Raw genomic sequence first — 19,589 nt, 5'->3', positions numbered from 1 at the left:
AGGAGCCCTGCTCATCGTCCCGGGCAGACCGTTCACAGTCACAATAACGGCAGCCCGCCTTCCAGACAAGTCTCTTCGATGCCATTTATATCTGAAGTGACACCTCCAGCTGTCTCCAATCCCAAGCCCAGCCGTGCGCCTACATCCCGTGCTGCCAGCCCTCCAAATCGTCCTCGTATAGCGGATCTGTCGCCTTCTGAAAAGGAAGCTCGGTACTCAGCCCTGTCAGAACGTTATGGTGTTCCAGCCTTTCGTCCAGGACAGTCATTGAGTGAAGCTGTTTGCTTCAAGTGTCATGAAAAAGGCCACCTAGCATCAAAGTGCCCCACAAAACAAAAGACCGTCACACAACAGCCAGCCACAGCCGCCACATTACTTCAAGCAGCAGCGCCCCTGCGTTGCACGCTAGCCCGTCCGAAGACATCTATGGCTCTCAACTCGAATGCTCATTCTTCACAGCTAGCATCGGACTCTTAGGATCCTACGATGCATTTCCGGATACAGGGTCCAAGGTAACTATAATCACCAAGTCAGCAGTCAAAGATCTTCCTCTGATACCTTGGACACATGAGCCCTTAGCAGTCGTTGGTGGATCAAGTGTGTATCCTGAAGGTACAGTCTGCCTGAAGATTACAGTGGGCCACATCACAGCTCTAGTGGAAGCCGCCGTCATCAGCAACAATGTCTTGCCTGTGATACTGGGTGAAGATTGGTTTCGTGCCAGCAACACACGACTCGTGTTCGAGCCTCCAAATCCAGCCGAACTTCACCATCCTGCCTCGGGTACTGTCATAAAGGCGCAGCAGAAGCTCTATCCACGTGCCTCATGTGCAGTGATCCTTCGGCAGTCCTTCCTGGCTCAATGCACTGAAGTGCCATCTTCACTGGCTCTCCAGGACGTGCCCCTCCCAGGAATGGAGCCAGTTTGGAAACCCTTGTGCAGGAACCTGCCAGAACAAGGTACTACTGCACTGGGTGGTACAGTAGCTGTAACAGTTCATCCTGACCTGCCTCCTGCCTTAGTTGCAAAGGATCTCTCAGAGACACAGAAAATAACTCTGGCTACTGCTCTTTCTGATCATCATCTCACATTTACTCGTGATGAGGATGACATTGGCCATTTCCAAGGTGTGGAACATTGCATCGACCTAGTGCCCAATGCTGTGCCTTACAGCAGAAGCCCATACCGATACTGTGCAGAGGACCGCAAGTTCTTAGATGAACAAACAACCAAGCTCTTGCGTAAAGGCGTCATCCTGCCTGCTACTGGGCCGTGGGCCTTTCCAGTCATCGTTGTGTCAAGAGGAGCGAAGAAGCGCCTCTGCGTCAATTATGTTCCACTGAACAAACTCACCATAAGTGTTGCACACCCGTTGCCCCATGCTGATGATATCATGCAAGACGCCGCTGGAGCATCTTATTTTGCATGTTTGGATCTGAAATCTTCCTACTGGCAAGTCAGCCTACGACCGGCAGACTACTCCAAGACAGCGTTTATCACACATAGTGGGACATACATGTGGACACGCATGCCCTTTGGACTAAAGAACGCCCCTTCAACGTTTCAACGTGCCATGCAACTCATCTTTCAAGACCTTCAACCTCCGGCAAGGTCGGGTGTCAGAGTGTATTTGGACCACATCCTCGTGTTCGCATCGTCCTTCACAGGCCCACCTATCTCCAGGACTATGAAGTGGACCTTTGAAAGTGCTGTGCTTGTACTTTTTTTGGCTTTGTTTAGTGTTATTCATGCCCGTCTTTGCCTTTGACTTTGCCTTTAATTTGTAGTGCTTTTGTGAACCTGCCAGGCCTATTGTTAGTTGCCATTTGCCACATTGCCATTTCCCACATTGCCCAGGGTTTACTTTCCTTTTTGCGCTCATCAAAAGGGACTTTGATGAAAAAGTGGGGCCGGATGTGAGGTAGTAGCTCCTCTGAAACACACAGTTCGCCACTACCTCACAGATGGCGCCACCTTCCCAGCGACGACGCCTTCCCCGCTGCCGCTCGGAGCTGGGGAGACGACGAGTGTGTTGTTGTGTAGTTGCCCGCCCGCCAAGCGGTGCGCTCTCCTAGCCCCTCTCAAGCCACATGCCCCGTGTAATTATTGTAAATAAGAATTGCCCGCAATAAAGGCTGACTTCTGTAGTAAGCAAGCCTGGCACGTGATCGTCAAGCCCCAGCAACGCCCTCACAGTGTACGTAAGCATGCACACACTTATGGTACATAAACGGCGTTGATTTACACTCATTTCCAGCCATAAGCAGATGAGACGCAGACAGTGAGGTGCAGAAAAACGCATTTAATGTGCTCTCGCAATTAGCTGAGGAGGTCTCTGCCTTCCTTGGTGCTAACAACAAACTGATGAGATGGAGCATATGTCGTCTGAGAATGTTGCATGGTCATGATTGCACCAAAAGCAGTGTTCGGAGATGCCTTACCCTTATTGAAAAGGATGTCTCGGGGGCATCTGTAGTTAATTTGGTGCAAGTGCACATCTGCAGACCTCTCCACCAGCAAAGTCAGAAAAATTTAGTACAACCGCTGCTCTTCCAAGGCCTGTGCTTGAGTTACTGAAAAAAGTGTCAGCATAACTTTGCTTTTGCTGCCTGGTAGCTGGTGTTTTGAATGCGAAGTCTCATTCTCACTGTAGCAAGCATCTTGCATAGCCAGTTGCTGTTCTACGTAGTTGTTCGTTTGAGTGTTAACGTGGCACATAGATGTGTTGTTTTATGACCTCATGTTGCTTTTGAGCACCTATAGGTAGACAGACTGAAATATAATGACATCACTGCTGAAATGCCCACCTTTAGATAAAACGGAGTTCTTGGCACTCTATAATCTCTGTAAATAAATCTTGTGCGATATTTGCTGACTGGCTAAGGTCATTATCATAGGAAGCTATTGAGGCTAGAAAGTCATTGCTGTAGGCATACATCAGTCTGAAATCTGGACGCATCTAAGACTTGAAATGTATATTACAGTAGCACAGCAGTAGTTCATCTTGCACACACAAGTGCTTCTAGGATGTTTGTCGCCTGATGTGCCTCGCGTAGTGGATGCAGCCAGCCCAGCGCAGCATAATGTGGTAAATGCACGAAGTACACAAAAGCAAAATGTGCACGATGTTTTGGTGCATGTTGCTGGATGTCATGTTGCATGCAGCAGCTGGCACTTCTATAACATATAGGGGGCATTGGTGCATGATAAGACAGCGGAAGTTAGTGATAAAATTAGTAACTTGCAGCCCAATACATACGGCCCTATAAATGCCACCTTTCCAGTGGCATTTAGAGACCTTTCGCCATTCTTTATAGGCTGTGCTTCTGGAGAAAACCCTGCTCATGTAGGCTTCTGGCATTGCTATGAAAGCAATGCTGCTTGATTGTGTTGTTGGTGTCATGCTGTATGAGACCATAACTAACTAGAAGTGTCCTAATAGAGTTGTGGCGAAACATGTAAAAAATTAAAAAAAAAATCTTACATTTAAAATTAATGCTCAAATCTAGTTTTCTGAAAACTGCTGCCAGTAAGACTCCTTGTGCACTGTTTATTCAATTTCTTTCTTATCGCTTTTCATTTGGCTGTTGTGCAATGTATGCGAGTGACTTAGTTGCTACTGATATTATTTATTAGTGATGTGCTGAGGTAGCAGACGCTTAATAGCCAGCAGCATGCACTGCTTCATTATGCGACTTGCTGCTGACCAGGCTATCCTGCCCACTTGAAAATTGGGTTCTTCATAGAATATATACCGGGTGTTTCAGCGAACACTTTCAAAAATTCTCATAAGTAGAATTTTCTTGGTAAAGACATGGCTTTTGCAGCATAGTATTACCAATGTTGGCGGACACCAGAAAACCGGTGAATCATATTAGGTAGTAAACTGGTTCACTAATTTTTAATAATTAACTTTTTAACTATTACAGTTAGGCGCCTAGTTGCAATTAGATATTTGTAGCCGGTCGTTAGTAATAGCCATATCAGTTCTTAGAATTTCGAAAACGCAATTACCCTCATCGCTGTGGCTCGACAAAGTTTGGCTGCATCGTGCGAAAAATACATGCGCTATCGAAAGCATGCAGGCAAAGCATCCCCTCCAGTGCATGTAACTAGTCAAAAAGCCAAATTTTGTCGAGCCACAGCACCGAGGATAATCGCATTTTCGAAATTCGAAAAACTGATATGGCTATTACTAACGACCGGCTACAAATATCTAATTGCAACTAGGCGCCTAACTGTAATAGTTAAAAAATTAATTATTAAAAATTAGTGAACCAGTTTACTACCTAATACGGTTCACCGGTTTTCTAGTGTCCGCTAACGTTGGTAATACTATGCTGCAAAAGCCATATCTTTACCAAGAAAATTCTACTTACGAGAATTTTTGAAAGTGTTCGCTGAGACACCCGGTATATATCTAATGTATTTCAGGTGTGAGAGTTTTACTGTTTTGCACATTCATTGATTTGAAATTGTGGAGCAAGAATATCCGACTTCCTTTTGCAGGAAATTATGCTCCAAAGCATTTAGTCGTGCATGCTGTAGAGACTAGTGTAAAGTGTTCATGCTGTGCTTTTTCATGACAAGGCCACGTTGCGCTGGCACTATAAGTGGAAAGCGCAGAGTGTTGTGTTTTACCCTTGCCATTGATGTCCACCTTGGAGGTACAGGTTTAATGTCAGTGAACACTTTGATAATGGATGGGGTGATAAATAGGTAGCGAGACATCAGCAGGAAGATCAGGACAGAGGAGTGGATGAGTGACTGTGACGCCTTGGTGCAGACGACTGCCGCAACATGGTGCAGCTGCTTCGCTGGCTGGCATCACGGGGTCACCGGTTCAGCGGCAGCTGAGACGCCGGTCAAGCAGGCACAGCTGGCGCAGGAAGCCCCGGTTGGGCACGATCTCGCGCTTGCCACGCACCAGGCGCACGGCGTCGCGGGCGCTGAGCCGCCGACGCAGCATGAGGAAGGCAAGCACCAGCGTCGCCGAGCGGCTGATACCCTGGTGGCAGTGGACGAGAACGCGGCCGCCGGGCTCAGCCAGCGCGCTGTCGATGAACTCGGCCGCCTCGTTGAAGAAGCGGTCCAGCCGGAAGGCGGACATGTCCAGCGCCTCGATGCCCATGAAGCGGATGCCCGCTGATCGGTAGAGCGCGGGGCCCGTGTTCACCAGGCACATGCCCCGGCCACAGGCGGCGTTGAGCACGTGCGTGACGCCCAGCCGCCGCAGCAGGCCCACACACAGCGCCGTGGTGCCATCGCCCAGCAGCACGCCCGGGTACACCTCGTTGTAGGGCTCGCGTGGCAGCTCGATGCGGCCACGGGGGCACAGCAGCTGGCACAGGCCCTCTTCCTCATCGTCCAGCCCTGCGGCGACACGTCGCACCCGGAAGCAGTGATCAGTATTTACAAGCATATCTCATGACTGGTGCGCCGTGGTAGCAATACACTGTGTGTGTGTTTAGTTATTGGCTCATGCGGAGCAACACAAGGAGCATCCGTTTCTTCAGTGTGGCTTCAGAGTTCAAACTTTCGACGCCATTTAACTTTGAAGGTGGCAGCAGACGAAAGCAGGTGTGAAATATCGTGAGATGATTGATTGGCACAAACACCTTTGCCACGCTGCGCCAGAGGATTGAGCAGATGCATGCCGATGCAGGCCGGCGATGTTCCTTCAACTGTGCTGCACAGTGCCTTTCATCGCATTGACTTATAATAGTCAGGCATACCTTGAGGGCCGCTTTTTGTCAAAGCTGTGTGCTGTGGGATTTTCTGTACAGTAACCGCGCCGTTGTACGAATGCTGCGGTAAAGCTCGCATTCAAATTTTGGAGTTCATCGATGTGTTTTGCAGGCTACAACCAAAGACTGCTGGTTATCTGGTAAAGAGCACTCTGGCTGCTCGAATTGCTCAGTCAAATTAGCGTTGTATATTTCGGAACCGCAAAGAAATTTCAGATGAACTGAGATTTTTAAATAGGCTGGGATTTGGAATAAACTGTGACCTCGAATTTTTGAGGTTTTGTTGTACATGCTTGCCAGTGCATGCCTGACATAATTATTGAATAAGTAGCATCACTGCGACAACGGCAGCCAACTGAAGGAGCTCTTGGCGCGTGGAAAAAAGGTCGTTCGTCACTGTTTCTTTCTCATGCAAGTGGAACATGGTTCTTTCGAATTTGCAAGACTGGCTTTTCGCGATCGCTGTGCGTGTGCACAGATAGTCCTGTGATGGCTGCACACTTGCAGTGGCAAGGAGGAAGCAGGTTGCAGCACGCATGCGCTGTTCTCATGGCGAACATTTCAGTCTGCGCTCTTTGCCTTCCTGGCCACATACATTGCTTATCTCCTACTACTTGTTTGTTGGCAGTAATGCCACGTACAGACTGGAGAGGCGTATTCATCGTGGGCAGAAAACACAGCGGATGACTCCGGAATGATGTGGCAAATTGGAGCCACATGCACAAAGGCATTGACCTTGCTCGCGCTTGCCTGAGGGGTTCTCGCAGCAATACGAGCAGATGACTTTTGCAACTACCGGAAGAGTACGCGTGACATCATGGCTGCGGCCAAAGTCCTTCAAAACAATGAAGGACGCTGCTGCAGCGGATGGCAACATCTGTTGGCATGTCGCCTACCATGACATCACCGTACTAGTGACCCATTGCTCTTAGAAAAATAGAGAAATCATCACTACGCGCATGCCAATTACCCAGCAAATTTTAAAAACATGGTTTTTAAAAATTAATTATAAATTGCTGGCTCCGTTCCAAGGACTCACATATAGAGCATTCTATACATTAAAACATTAAACACATTTACCAACAATCTTCTAACCGATTTCCTAGTCCCTTCAAGCCAAATGGGATGAGCAAAGCGCAGACACCAGAAGTCCCGGAGAGAGCCCACACAACTTTACCTCGTACAGCCATAGCGTACAGCACTGCCTCCAAGCACCCTCTTTCAGCGGCGTAGTTTCGTTTTCGGGCTTTCACATGTGTGTGCTTGCTTTATTGCGGAGATGAAAATTTCTCAACAGCCACGACAAAATTTACGCCACCAGTAAGCGCTCGAGGCGTTGGCATGGCCGGAGCACGCTGGAAGCCGTTTAACACGGTGGCAATCTAGCTCTGATGGGCACACTGTCCTGCTGTGGTTGGAGTTTCTGTATGAGTTGTGTTTACGTCGGCCGAGGTGCCACAGAAAGCATACAAATTATGGGGGAAAGCCGCAACTCTTGTATGCAGGAGGCGGACTTGGTGCAGTGGTTAGAACGAGTGCAGGCTCAATCTGCTTGTTTCTGTCTGCTGAATTCGTTTTATTTTAGGCAAATTACTGTTGCACTGAATGTCACAGCTTCCTAATGACACGTCGGCTGCACCTCAATCAGTTGCGAACAAAATACTCGCTGTATGGATGGGTGGCGCCATTAGTTGTTTTCTTTTTAACAGTTAGCGAACACGTGATCAAATTGCGTATTATTGACAAGAAAACATCGTTTTCAGTGAACATGTGCTCGGGGACAAGAAAAATGCCGCAAAGCATGAGAACAGTAGGTGTACACATTTACCGTCAGCAACGGTCTAGGGCTAAACAATGTAAAGGAGTTGGCTTCTCTGCAATTCATGTATGCTTTTCAACCACGTGATCGGATTTGGCCAATAGAGGCGCGAGTAGCTCAGGGAAAACAAACTCGCAACTCTAGGCACTTATGCAGTAACTCTAGCTATGGCTAGCGTGCCATGCCTCCTCACTAAACGTGCATTGAGGTACCTGCAGCCTTTGTAGGCAGGGTGTCGAACCGGAATTTTTTAGAGTTCGGTTCAGGTTCGGGTTCAAGCTTTTCGGGTTGAGTTTCGTGCTTGGCTGTGGAGCGACATTCTGTTGCTGTTCTAACGGGTTTGAGACCAAAACATAATTTTAAATGTGGATTAATTTCCTAATGAAATCTTTGGATACTTTCTAGTTATTTGTGACGTCTATGTAAGCTAAAAAATAGGATTATTCTATGTGAGATGTTTCTACTTGACCCGCTTGAATGTACATTGGATCAAAGGGGCTATTTATACGCCAGCGCTCTATCTCATGAAGGGCAGTATGAGACAAAAAGCTGGTGGGTCATGTATATACACCCTAATTCACCATTTTCGGAAACCCCTTTGCATGAGAGAGATTTTATTCGTCATTCAATAGCATGTATGGAGAGAGAGAGATCCTTTATTGAAAAGCGGAGATTTTAGCCGGCATAGAAAAACGAAAGGAGAGAGGTTCGGAAAATTATTAAGTAAAGAAGTAAAAGCAGCAAAATAAAAAAATTGTAATGAGAAGATTAAAAGGGGCTGAGATGCATCAAGACAAGTAATGCCACGAGATATTAAGTGCTGGAAGTGCTGTGTTCTACAAAGGGGATGACAAAGTTCCCCGCACGAAAAGTGCATAATGCTCATATTTACGAAGGCATTAGAGCACATGTACAGAAGATACACATATATTTATACCTGTAGTGTTAAGCAGAGTGATATGGAACAAGGATATGGGAATTTGAAAAAGCTGGAAATTTTTTCTGCGTGCCTGAAAAAGTAGCCGGGGCAACAAAAATATGTACAGAGATTTCTGCAGATACTACAGGAAAAGGACTGAGGAGACACCATGCTAGAGAAGCAAACTGCCACTCTGTATATGCAGTGCTGCATGAACTCCAATATGCCCAAACCATGGAAATATGCTATAACCATACCATTTCATTAGAAGGGCGGGTCTTAAATAATTAAAACTATTGGCCGACTAAGTTACTGTCCCATCCTAACAACATATGGGTGAAGGTAATCGCTGAAAGAATCAGAGAAACCTTAGACTTCAAACAACCACAGCTAGATTTTTGAATAATGCATTCCATAACAGATCATAAATTCACACCATCAGGTTGGTAGACAAATGATAAATGTATCAGCAGTCTGTTGTGTAGCTTTTATAGATTATAGACAAAAATTATTGTAGCCTGTCTTGTCACCGAGAGTAGATGTAAATGTGAAATGAACTGCAGGAATAGTGCAGCACAGCTAGGACAGCTCCTAGGTGGTGGAAGCCGCCCATCTGCATTAGCCAGGTACTTGGACTGCGGGACATGACTTTCCTCTGCCCGGTTCTGTTCTGCAAGCTAAGCAGCGTGCATGGACCCCCGGCTGCTTTGGCGATAATAAGCCCCCGGCATTCATTGGGCTCATTGGCGTTGGTATGTGGCGGTGGTGTCCACCTGTAAAAAACTGCTTTCGCATAGCAATTCGTTCTGAACAATGCTAAACCACGCAAGCCATTTCTTTTCTGTTTTTTTTAGTGCTGTAGCAGCTTCTCAGCATCTCTCGCTGCTGTCGCTGTTTGATTTACTGTAGGGCTTGCCCTGTCTTCAAAGGCATTAGCAAACATTGCTGGAGGGAGGGTATCCTCTCGCAGTCCTGATTCCACACGAAGGTAATATTCATACCCAAACCTAACAGACAACTTAAGCTCCAAAACCTTCGCTCGATTTCACTAACCTCAGGCCTCGAGAAGCTCTTCGAGCTTGTTGTATTAGCGGGACTCATAACACACATGGTGGACAACAATCTATACCCGCACAGCATGGCGGGATTCTGCCCCCATCTATCCTAATAGGACACCATGCTGCAGCTAACACACAACATTTTTAACCCACTTCTGGGTCACACTAAGGCAGTCTTAGCTTTGGGTCTCTCTAAAGCATTAGATCGCATTAAACATCAGGCGATCATGACTACCCTATCCCCATTGAGTGTGGGTGCGCGCATGTACACCTGCATTCAACCATTCCTCACTGACCGCACGTCCTCCTACACACTTCAGAGTATCGGCACACCTCAAGGTTCCGTCCTCTTCCGCTTCTTGCTTAGCATCTCCTAAATCCCTCTTGCCCGAAACCTGGCCACTATTCCCCACCTCAAGCACACCCTCTATGCTGACAACATCACGCTGTGTACCACACAGTGTCAGTGACGTATTGAACACCTTACAGGAAGCAGCCACCCTCACCCAAAATTGTGCACGGAGCATCGGACTGCCTTACAAGAACCGCCGCTTCCCTCGCTGCCCCATAGCCGTTAAACTGCATGGGGACCTGGTACTGGAGGTTGACACCCTCCACGTATTCAGCCTACACATCCAGAGTGACAGTAAAAATACCACCGCCCTCAAGAAACTCCAGCAGGTTGCAGGCGCGATATCACACATCATCTGCAAAGTTTCGGGCCACCATAGGGGCATTAAGGAGCGCGACCCCTGTCGGCTCATCCATGCCTTCGTCCTTAGCCATCTGCTCTACACTTCCCCATGCCTCCAACAACCTAAACACTACATAAACGCCTTGGATGCTTTGATTTCCAACCCAACCCCATTTTCTTGGGGGCCAGTGAGAACTGCTGCGTGTTTTTCATTATCGAAGGCTTTGGTCAGATCTAGGCCTAATATCACCTTTGCGTCTTTGGCTCTAGATTCTATGATGCCATGTTTTAGATGGAGAATCACGTCCTGTGCGCACAGGCCTGGCCGAAGCCCAAACATTTCGTGTGGCCACAAGTCATTTTGCTCCATAAAGTTTGTTAGTCTAGTTTGGATTATGCGTTCCATTAGCTTCCGTAAGCATGAGGTTAAGGAAATGGGTCTCAAATTTTCCAGTTTCAGGGGTTTGCCTGGCTTGGGATAAGGACTATATTTGCCGTTTTCCCCTGCGGCGGCAGGCAGCCTTTGTCCCATACTTCCTGCACATACTTTGTCAGTGCTCTTATAAATTCATCGTCTAAGTTTCTCAGGATTTCGTTAGTAGTAATCCCATTCGGTCCCGAAGCCGATTTTATTTTCAGACTTAGTACGTCGGCACGGACCTCCGCTTATGAGATCGGTGCCTCTAGGACCTCGTTTAGAGGACCCTCGTAGCCCAGGAGGGGTTGCCAATGTAAAGGTCCACTAACTTTGTCATGAGTTCTGTGTCTGTCCCTTCGAACGCATGTGTGGCCTTCGCTTGTCTTCTTCCAGCTTGGGTTTTCGAATTTTCTGGATCTAGCAAGTGTCTTAGTAGATTCCTTGTCTTGGAGAGACTCATGCTTCCCTCCATTTCGTTGCATATCTGTGGCACCAATTTGTTCACAAAGTTTGATTGTGTAGTCCTCAATCTTTTGTTATGTCTAGCTCTTCTACGTTGGAGGTTTTTATTTCATCTTTGCGAGCAGAATTGTTTTTCCATGCTATGCTTTGCTTCCCACATATGGAGGAGTTTGTTGTCGGCTATCGCTGGCGCATTATCCTCTTGTAGGACTGTGGTAGCTTTATCAGCGTTTCTTTAGCGCCTCTGCCCATTTGTCTATGTTTCGGATCTCTTCTACTGTTTAGTTTTTCTGTAATTTTTCTAAATTTGCCGATTCAGTGATTTTGGGTTTCTCTAGGAGACGCGTCTTAATGCCCTTGCTGAGAGTTAGCCCTAGGATGAAATGGTCACTGTTCTGTGTTTTCCCAGTTTGTTTCTCTTACGTTTTTGCTAAGGGTGAAGTCTGGGGTGGTGTCTGTACAGACACTATTTCCCATTCTGGACGGACGGCAAGGGTCCGTTTGGAGAGTAAGACCTAGTTCCTGTATGTCCACCCATAATCAGCTTTCCTTTGAATTCGGTATGTTGTAGCCCCACTCGTGGTGGGCTGCATTAAAATCTCCGACTGTCACCAGGAGGTTAGTTCCTGCTGCCTTTATGGCTTTGCGGAGAGTGCGTCAAAACGAACCTTTATCTGCTGGGGGGTGCTGTATAAATTCAGGATGAAGATACTGGGTTCTTCCTTGTGACCCGTGAGTATTTCGACTAAAACGGCCTCGGTATCACGAGAACTTATTTCGTGTCCGCTTGCCACAATGTTCCTTTTAATTAGTGTAGTAACTTGGGACTTCTCTCCTCGGTCACATGAAATCCCTGTAATCCTGTCACTTTTGTCATGCCCTTTCCCATTTCTTGGAGGGCTATGGCTGGGTGTTTTTCATTACTCTGCTCTAGGTGCTTTTGCAAGAGCGCTCGTCAGCATTGGAATCCAGGGCACTTCCACTGCCACACTATTGAATCTTTCTTTTGATTGTGTCTGTCTATCCACGGTGTTTAGATTCATATTGGAAGGTACAGAGTACACAGACTCAGAAGGTAAAGAGGACACAGACGTCCGTACGTCTTGCTCCTCTTTCTGCACTGCCTCTTTTATGATATTTATACACTGCCTATTCCAATCTTGTTATCCTTTCGTCCCAGGCGATCTGTTGTATTTGCGTTTGTGCTTGTAGCTGATTAACTGCACCCATCAGCTGGGTGAGGAGGGTCTCGTCTTTCCCAAATCGTGCCTCGTATTTGGCATCTAATCTCCTTTCTAGCAGGACCAATGGATCCGTTTCGCCCCCCTTGCATTTCTGAGGGGGTGGCCTAACTGGTTCAGAGATCATTTTCTCCTCCTCCTTTTCCATCGGCTTAGGTTGAGCGACCGCAGCCTTAGGCGCTGCGGGGGGGGGGGGGGGGGGGTCTGTTTTTCTGTTGTTTTTGAGGTACCTGCTTCTTGGGGGAAGGGGCACTCTTTTTATTTTTCAGAGTTTGAATTTCTCGGGTTAGCGTGCGGATCACTTCCTCAAGTTCACTGTTTTCGTTTTCCAATTTATCTTTCTTATTTCCTGCCTGGGATGCCTTGTCAGCGAAGCTTACCGCTTTGCAGTCACCGCTCGGGCAGCGTGTTTGCACGGGTGGGCCTCATGGGTTTTTGGGGTCTTAGGTGCTGTATCCAGAGCTGGGGGAGTCCGACCAGGACTCCGAGCTGGAACGCCCTCTGGTCCTGCAGCTGGAGCGCCCTCGGGTCCCGGAACTCGAACGGCCCCGCGTCCCGAAGCTTGAACGGCGTCTTCTAGTGGCTGTTACCTCCAGCCTCGGGAAGTCTCCGTTCCTTGCTTCGTAGCCTTTGATGCTCTATCTCGTAGCTTTCCAGTGGTCTCGGGAATCTCCTGTGATCCTGGGACGTCCATCTCTTTCTTTTCGCTTTGCGTCAGCTGATCGTAGCTGTTCTTGTTCTAGTTTTTTCTCCCCCAACACTTGGTGATGTATGGAGTCCTGTATATCTCTCTGCATTTCTTGTCACCGAGATGGTGGCCTTTCCCACATAGCTGGCACTTCGGCTCGCATGAGTGACCTTCTTTCGGGGTTTCCATTCCGCATCCGCGGCACCTGACTTTCTTTGGATGTGGGCAGACGTCCTCTCTGGGCAGGACGCACCCTTGCGCAAAGGGGGATAGGTATCCCGAGCGCGGTACATGCTGATCTTCGAAAAGGATGAGTAGGGTAGTAGAGTTCGCTCCCAGTATGCGGACGCCAAGCACTGGCGGTTTCTCCTTTCTTCCACGTATAGAGCTCTTCGTTGGAGTAGCTTAATCGGGGCTATGTCGTGGACGACTCCCTTGCAACAATCTTCCGGCATCGCTGGGTAGGCCTTAACTTCTATCTCCTCTAAACTGTGGAGAAAAGAGCGTAGAGCTGCGTATTTTCTTCCACGCTCTTCCCTAGTGGTGGCGACGAGTATGGATTGCTTTTCATGTTAGCCGGGAAAATGTTTTCGGCGTCCTTGAGTTCGACGGTGGCGGCGCTGGCGATCAACTCGGCCAAATCCAATATCCCGATCTGGTGTCAGTCGGTATTCTTGCGGTTTGCTTCTCTACCGACTTAGCCGCTAACTTCCTTCCTATGATGGGCCTGGGCACTCGCTGATTTTCCTCATTTCCGGTCGCAGCTCCTTTTATGCGAAGCATATTAACGTAGGTTTCGGGCCTTCGCGCGACGCCCGGCGTTGGCCACCATTGACCTTGAAGTGAGATCACATGATGTGACGTCACGTGATGACGTCACACCGGCTGCAGATGGGGCCTCATATCGCGCCGTCGGACGTCACCCGGCGGAGGCCTCCACGCTTCGGTTCGCGCCGTCGAGCGCGAGGCGGCGGCGGCGCCACCATCGCTGCATCACGTGATATGTGACGTCACGCCAGGGATGAAGCGGCGCGCGCCCGCCGTCGCGTCAGTCTCTGTGCCCGCAACCGCGTCAGCGTCTTTGCGCCGGGCGTGTATGCGGTCAAGATGCCTCCAAACGCTAAGGACGTTAATAATAAGAATGCAAAACGAAGGCTGCTTCGCATCCACTGGGCTTAACCTTGATAAGCCTCCAACTTTTTTCTCCATTGAGGGGCACAATTCGGCCTTTCTTTTTTGTTGTGAACCATTCTCCCTGTTTCATCTCTTCGGGGTCTATATTTTCTCCCTCATGCTCGGACCGGACCTTCGCCGTCGGGGGTGTTCTGCTAGGCCTAACGCTAGGCCTAGCGCACGGTGTAAGGCCTAGCGTTCCCACGTGGTCCGCCGGAGTTTAGAGCTTCTAAGGTCTCAAAAGGGCGAAAAATTGGGCCTACCTCCGAGATTTCGGTCTCTTCGGACGTTGTTTCCCTTGCATAGCTGATTTCAGCGGAAGGTTTGACAACCGTAGGCCAAGGTTGGGTTTGAGCGGCCGTTGTCGACGGAGCCCATCGACCGCACGTCCGCTCGCCTCGGAGTCCAGGAATCCGATTTCTTGGCCTTCGAAGGCTGGCCGCGTGACGTCATACACTCTCGAGTTTCCTATATTTATGCTTGCCGCACAGGTACGTGCAGGGTGGCAGTCGCGACGCGTCATTTAGGAGCGCTCCTTGCGATGTAGCGGGCAAGCTTGTACAACTTGGAATTCTAAGGAAGCGGGGACCAATCCACAATAAAGCAGCCAGCTAAATACAGCGCCCGGGAACTTCTACTTGGGCCTTTGTCCTAACAAATTGGGCAAAACTCCTAAACTGCGACTATCGGAAGCATTGGCGAGGTAAAAACGTGTGTAAAGCGCTTCAAAAACGACCTTTCTACAGGATACCCCACACTGAGATGTAGCACAGCTCCTCCTAGTTATTCTGTGATGCTGAAGTTGCAGTGGCCCACCACAGCTATTTTACTGTTCTAAGTTGTTCCAAAGTGTCTCTTAGTGCTCCAAAATTGCTGCGAATCACAGTCTGGCAGCCACAGGCACGCAATCGAGCCGCGTCAGCACGCGTTCGCGCATTTCTTTGCATATTGCTTGCGCCTGTAAAAATATGACCCCTCCAAGACGCAACCACGACCGTAGCTGGTCAAATCGCAGCCCGGGTTAACGATTTTGTCAAATTGGACGCGCATCTTGAAGTAATCGGCTAAAGATGACAGCAAGCGGCCATCGCCCGCGAGGAGCGATATGTGCTCGTTCGTGCACTGCCCTCCGCTGTGGCCCCTTGCCAGAAGCGTCTGACGGCGTCGACCACCACTGGCGATGACCGAACGTGTTCGAGTGGAGCGTCAAGCGGAACAGCTGATGGCGAGCTTCCAAAAGGTTCCTTCCGCGCGCTGTGCGCCAAACGACGAGGGTTGCTTCAAGGCACCGTGACTAGGAGGTGGCGTTTTGTGTTCGATCATTTCACACAGCAAAACCTTTTATAACCCATTAAGGGGCCATTAAGTGGGCGGGGTGACATTTGGTCAGTCATTTTTATGCGGACCCCTCCTTTAACGGCAGCTGCCCGCACTGTAGTGCGATGTCTTCGGACACCTATCACATGGTGTGGGCCTTCCCCTCCAACCCGGCTATTCCCTTCATCCCAACCCAACCCGGGAGGACTGGGAGGCGACCCTGCTCGGCTGCCACGACTTACAGACCCAACAAGGCTTAGTCGGGCGCTCCCGGGCGGCGGCCATCGTCACTGGGGTCCCGAACTAGGGACCTCCACCTAGTGTTTGCAAGGATCGGTCACTGGCGGGCTGATCCAAGCATACGTCGATCCTGTCCCTTCCTAATGTTTTCACCACCACCACCAACCCCTCTGGATTCTGGCGTCAGCGGCGTTTGAGCCTCTGCTGCAGTTCATTAAGCACCAGCGGCAGACGAAGCATTTCCAGTGGTTGCGTCGCTCATTCTTCACTAGCTGAGGCCATTTTGTATTGTATTATACAGGGTGCTTCAGCTAAGATGTTACACAATTTTTAAATATAGGTTTTTTGAGTTAGACTAGCGCTTTTTTCGACATAGCATATGTCAACGCCGAGTAGCACATCAGAATACAGCTAGGATGTGGTAACTAGAAGGCTGGTTAACCAAAACTGAATAGTTAACTTTTGACCTATTACTGTTAGGTTCCTTAATTATAAGATGTGTGTAGCCCACCGTATCTGTTTTTAAAATTTCGAAAACGCGGTTACCGTCGGCGCTGGGCCCAATAAATTTTGGCTGTTTCGACGGGTTACGTGCACTGGAGAGCATGCTTTGCCTGCAAGCTTCTCGAAAGCGCACTTATTTTGACACTATGTAGCCACACGCCTCTAAATAATTAAGGAGCCTAATAGTATTAGTTAAAACTTAACTATTCAGTAGTAGTCAATTCGCCTGCTAGTTAGCGCGTCTTAGCTGTATTCCAATCTACTCTGCCGTGAAAAGCGCTCTTGTAACTCAACAAGCCTATTTTTAAAAGTTGTGTAAAATCTTAGGTGAAACACCCTGTATAATCACACGGTTTATGCTAGGAAGACAACGTCGTGAGTGGCATGACTAACGCGGACAATCTATCGCGTGCAGCACATTCCTCAGCAATGCTCTGATGCTCGCCAACGGAGCGGAGCGTGGTGCGACTGCGCGGACTCGGAGGCAGCGCGTGGGTGCGTGCAGTGGTTACAGTGGTGATGGACGACGGCGCGCGCCACTCTGGCGCCATCTATGAGTTACGACCTTAATTATAGGACTAGGATTGCTAACAGTGCACTTTATTTTTATACGCCTGAAGTTGGCGGGGACACAGGCATGGGCGTCTGGAAGGAGGGGCAAGGGGTGGGGGGGGGGGGGGGGGGGGCCTTGGAATTACGGATATTATTTATGCACTAGTTCCTTTTTGGTGCTAACCTACCGCCGCCCCCATCCCTGGACATCGGGTGCCCCCCTGGAAAAAGTTCTGCGGACGCCCTTGGACACAGGCACAAATGCGTGTCTGACATGAACAAATGATGAAATTCGCTTTATCAAAGTGGCATAACGCGTGAGCATGTAGGGCAATCTTTTGTGCCACCTCTTGCCATTAGAATTCTTAAAATTGGTGCCAGACTTATTAGCGATCAGAATTTCCCCTCAATGCTTCCAAGTATTTACCTTGCCTCGCGTCATTCCTTCGGCGCTGAGGGACGCGTCATCGCCGGTCCTCGTGACGCTGTCCGATTACTATACCGGCTACTCGCCGGGCTGATGTTCGTAATGCCCAAGTACAGAGATACGGCGTCGCTTCGAAATTACGATTTGGATAGTTTGCATGTTCAGAAAGTCGTCCGAATTTCCAAGCGACTGCGGCTAAAAAGGGACGCGCTGTTTGCAGCAACGCGCTCTTCCTGGCGATCCTTTTTCGTTTGATGGCGCAATAATGCTTTGACGAACGCTTGGCTTCCCGACGCCTGCAACCGGACGGCACGCTTGGCACGTGCGTTAGTTTTTGCGACGATGACACCAGCACTGCACGCGGACGCGCGGTTGCAAATGTTTTCGCGTGGCAGGCCGCAGAGTAAAATAGCACGAGCCGCTTATGAACAAAAAGGAAAACAACGGCACTGTGGGCCAAACGATGTTTGGTAACGATCCTCCTCCGCGGATAGACTGACGTCGGTCGGCCCCCCTAGGCCACCGCGCACCGATGACGTAACACATGCGCTGACGTACTGTAAACAGTGCACGCACGTAGCGTGGGTGGGGAGAACATTGAGAAACGCATTTGGGGAGTTGACGCATTAGACACGATGGTGTCGGAAACTGTATCGCGACGCGAGCCCTTGCCTCGGGACGAAGTACGTATGTTTGCATTAAGCCGCGACGTGAGTTGATTTAGGACGAAGCGATATATAAACGAACTTTCAAACTAACAAGTCTTTTGCAAGGTAAATTATGAAGAGGCAGTCAAACCGCGTTTTTTATTCATAGGCATCGGTTATTTTGTAAAGCGTGTGCAACATTTCGAAGATGGTTTCTGTACAGCAGGCAGGCCAGCTCATGCAGTATTTACTTTCCACTGGGTTTATGCACTCATTTGTTAGTTCAGAAACCGAACAGGTCATTGAACGAAGTTTTCATCAAAACGACCCAGAATAATTTATCCTTCCTCAAAGTACTTTTGTAAACATTTCGCTGCTCCGAATTATTCTGCGAGATTCCTCACCTGCTTTAAAACTCTCATACTAGCCCGATGCATAACAAGCACAGTGAGAGAAGAATTGACACGAGAGCAGCGCCACGGGGCTCTCTTTGATGATAGATAGATACAGAGAAGGGGGGGGGGGGGGGGGGGAGGCAGGGATAAAGGTTTCCGGTTGGCTACCCTGCGCTGGGGAAGGGAATAAGGGGATTAAAGAGGGAAGAGAGAATGAACAGGAAACACAGTCACAATCTGTCAATCAAGGCAGTCTCTCGCAAAAAACAAAACAGTGCCTTGTAAGCCTTGATGACCATCGACTGTTATAGTGGATTGTTTCAACTCCGCACTTGAAACACCCTCATGTTTCTTTCGCGTGGGCGAAAAACAAAAAATACGCGCAGTTAGACGCTTGCCTCCATGGCCTGCTCCTAATTCGAATGCGCACCCAAAGCTCGAAATCTCCCGCTGCTTTTGGCTGTCGCGTGAAACTGCTGTTCCTACAATAGTGCTCCTGTTCATCATCCACTGCGCCTGCGAGCTGGGAACTGCGGCGGAGAGCAGCAAGAAGCGAGCGCAGCAGGTGTTACCGTGGTAGGCGTGAGCGAAGGGGGCCATGCAGCCAGCGGCGGCGTCCGTGCGCTGCGGTACCTGCTCGGGGCACTGGCGTGGCTCCGCTCCGGCTGCGCATCGCACACTGCGCCACGAGCAGCCTATTTCGGTGCACGGGGCGGCCTTGGGCTGGCACTCGTCATCGGCCGCATTCCTGAGTCGGTCGTGGCCGCGTTGTTTTGGCACCGCGTTCCGAAGCCCCAAGCGCATCGCCTCGGAGCTGGCGTCAGCGCAGGACGTGACGGATTGTTCGACCGCTGGCAACGGTGGCGCTGTTGCAGAGGTTGCGAGATCATCGGCTCCTTATATTTATATGGCTGACCGAACCGCGAGGCGGGCACCCACGTGTCAACCGCCGATTCCGTCCAGCTGTTGAACCTCGTCTGGAGGAAGTTGTCGCGCGGGAGAAAAAAAAAAAGCAGCATGGCGCCACCCGTGGTCTGTGCGCGAATGGCGCTGGCCGCGACGTCTCGAACCTCACGAGCAGATGAGCTGTAGTCGCATACAACCCAAGAAAGAAGCGGCAGATGTCCCTCGAGGCCCTCGAACGATTTTCGTGACGTCGTGGTTAAACCTTTTCGAACCTGGTTGCTCGACGTCGCTGAGGGCTGCAGATGAAAGGGGATTAACCGCAGCGCCATGAAAATCGGTGGATGCCATTGTCTGGAGGGCCCTGTTTGAGCGTCATCTGTC

General features: G+C 49.4%; 2 protein-coding genes across 3 annotated transcripts in view; one reads left to right on the top strand and one right to left on the bottom strand.

Moving 5' to 3' along the window:
- The window catches only part of Snp (Snipper), a 302,062-nt gene extending 297,060 nt beyond the window's left edge, over positions 1 to 5,002 (top strand). Inside the window, exon 8 of the mRNA XM_089541710.1 lies at positions 4,788 to 5,002. Coding sequence (XP_089397836.1) covers positions 4,788 to 4,858 — 71 coding nt within the window. The 3' untranslated portion in view covers positions 4,859 to 5,002. The remainder of the gene's footprint in view (positions 1 to 4,787) is intronic.
- Positions 4,657 to 19,160, bottom strand: LOC149365275 (dual specificity protein phosphatase 3-like). 2 transcript variants are annotated; one of them, XM_089541717.1, is made up of 2 exons: positions 18,875 to 19,160; positions 4,657 to 5,374 (listed from the first exon to the last, which is right to left on the bottom strand). In XM_089541717.1, exons 1-2 carry the CDS (start codon positions 19,104 to 19,106, stop codon positions 4,845 to 4,847), a joined length of 762 nt encoding a protein of 253 aa, XP_089397843.1. In that variant the 5' UTR covers positions 19,107 to 19,160; the 3' UTR covers positions 4,657 to 4,844. The 2 variants fall into 2 exon arrangements, with proteins under 2 accessions (XP_089397843.1, XP_089397847.1); XM_089541721.1 differs by having other exon boundaries at positions 18,936 to 19,109.
- Positions 19,161 to 19,589: the final 429 nt, after the last annotated feature.

This window comes from Amblyomma mixtum, chromosome 1 (assembly GCF_055824585.1).
Source record: "Amblyomma mixtum isolate Tamu chromosome 1, ASM5582458v1, whole genome shotgun sequence".
NCBI lineage: Eukaryota > Metazoa > Arthropoda > Arachnida > Ixodida > Ixodidae > Amblyomma > Amblyomma mixtum.
This window is presented reverse-complemented; position numbering and strand designations above follow the sequence as displayed.

Coding starts and splice junctions, on each gene's coding strand:
- LOC149365275 (XM_089541717.1), bottom strand. CDS start 19,106: ATGCGCTTGGGGCTTCGGAACGCGGTGCCAAAACAACGCGGCCACGAC. Junction 5,375..18,874: donor CTTCGCTCACGCCTACCACG/GTAACACCTGCT, acceptor GTGTCGCCGCAG/GGCTGGACGATGAGGAAGAG.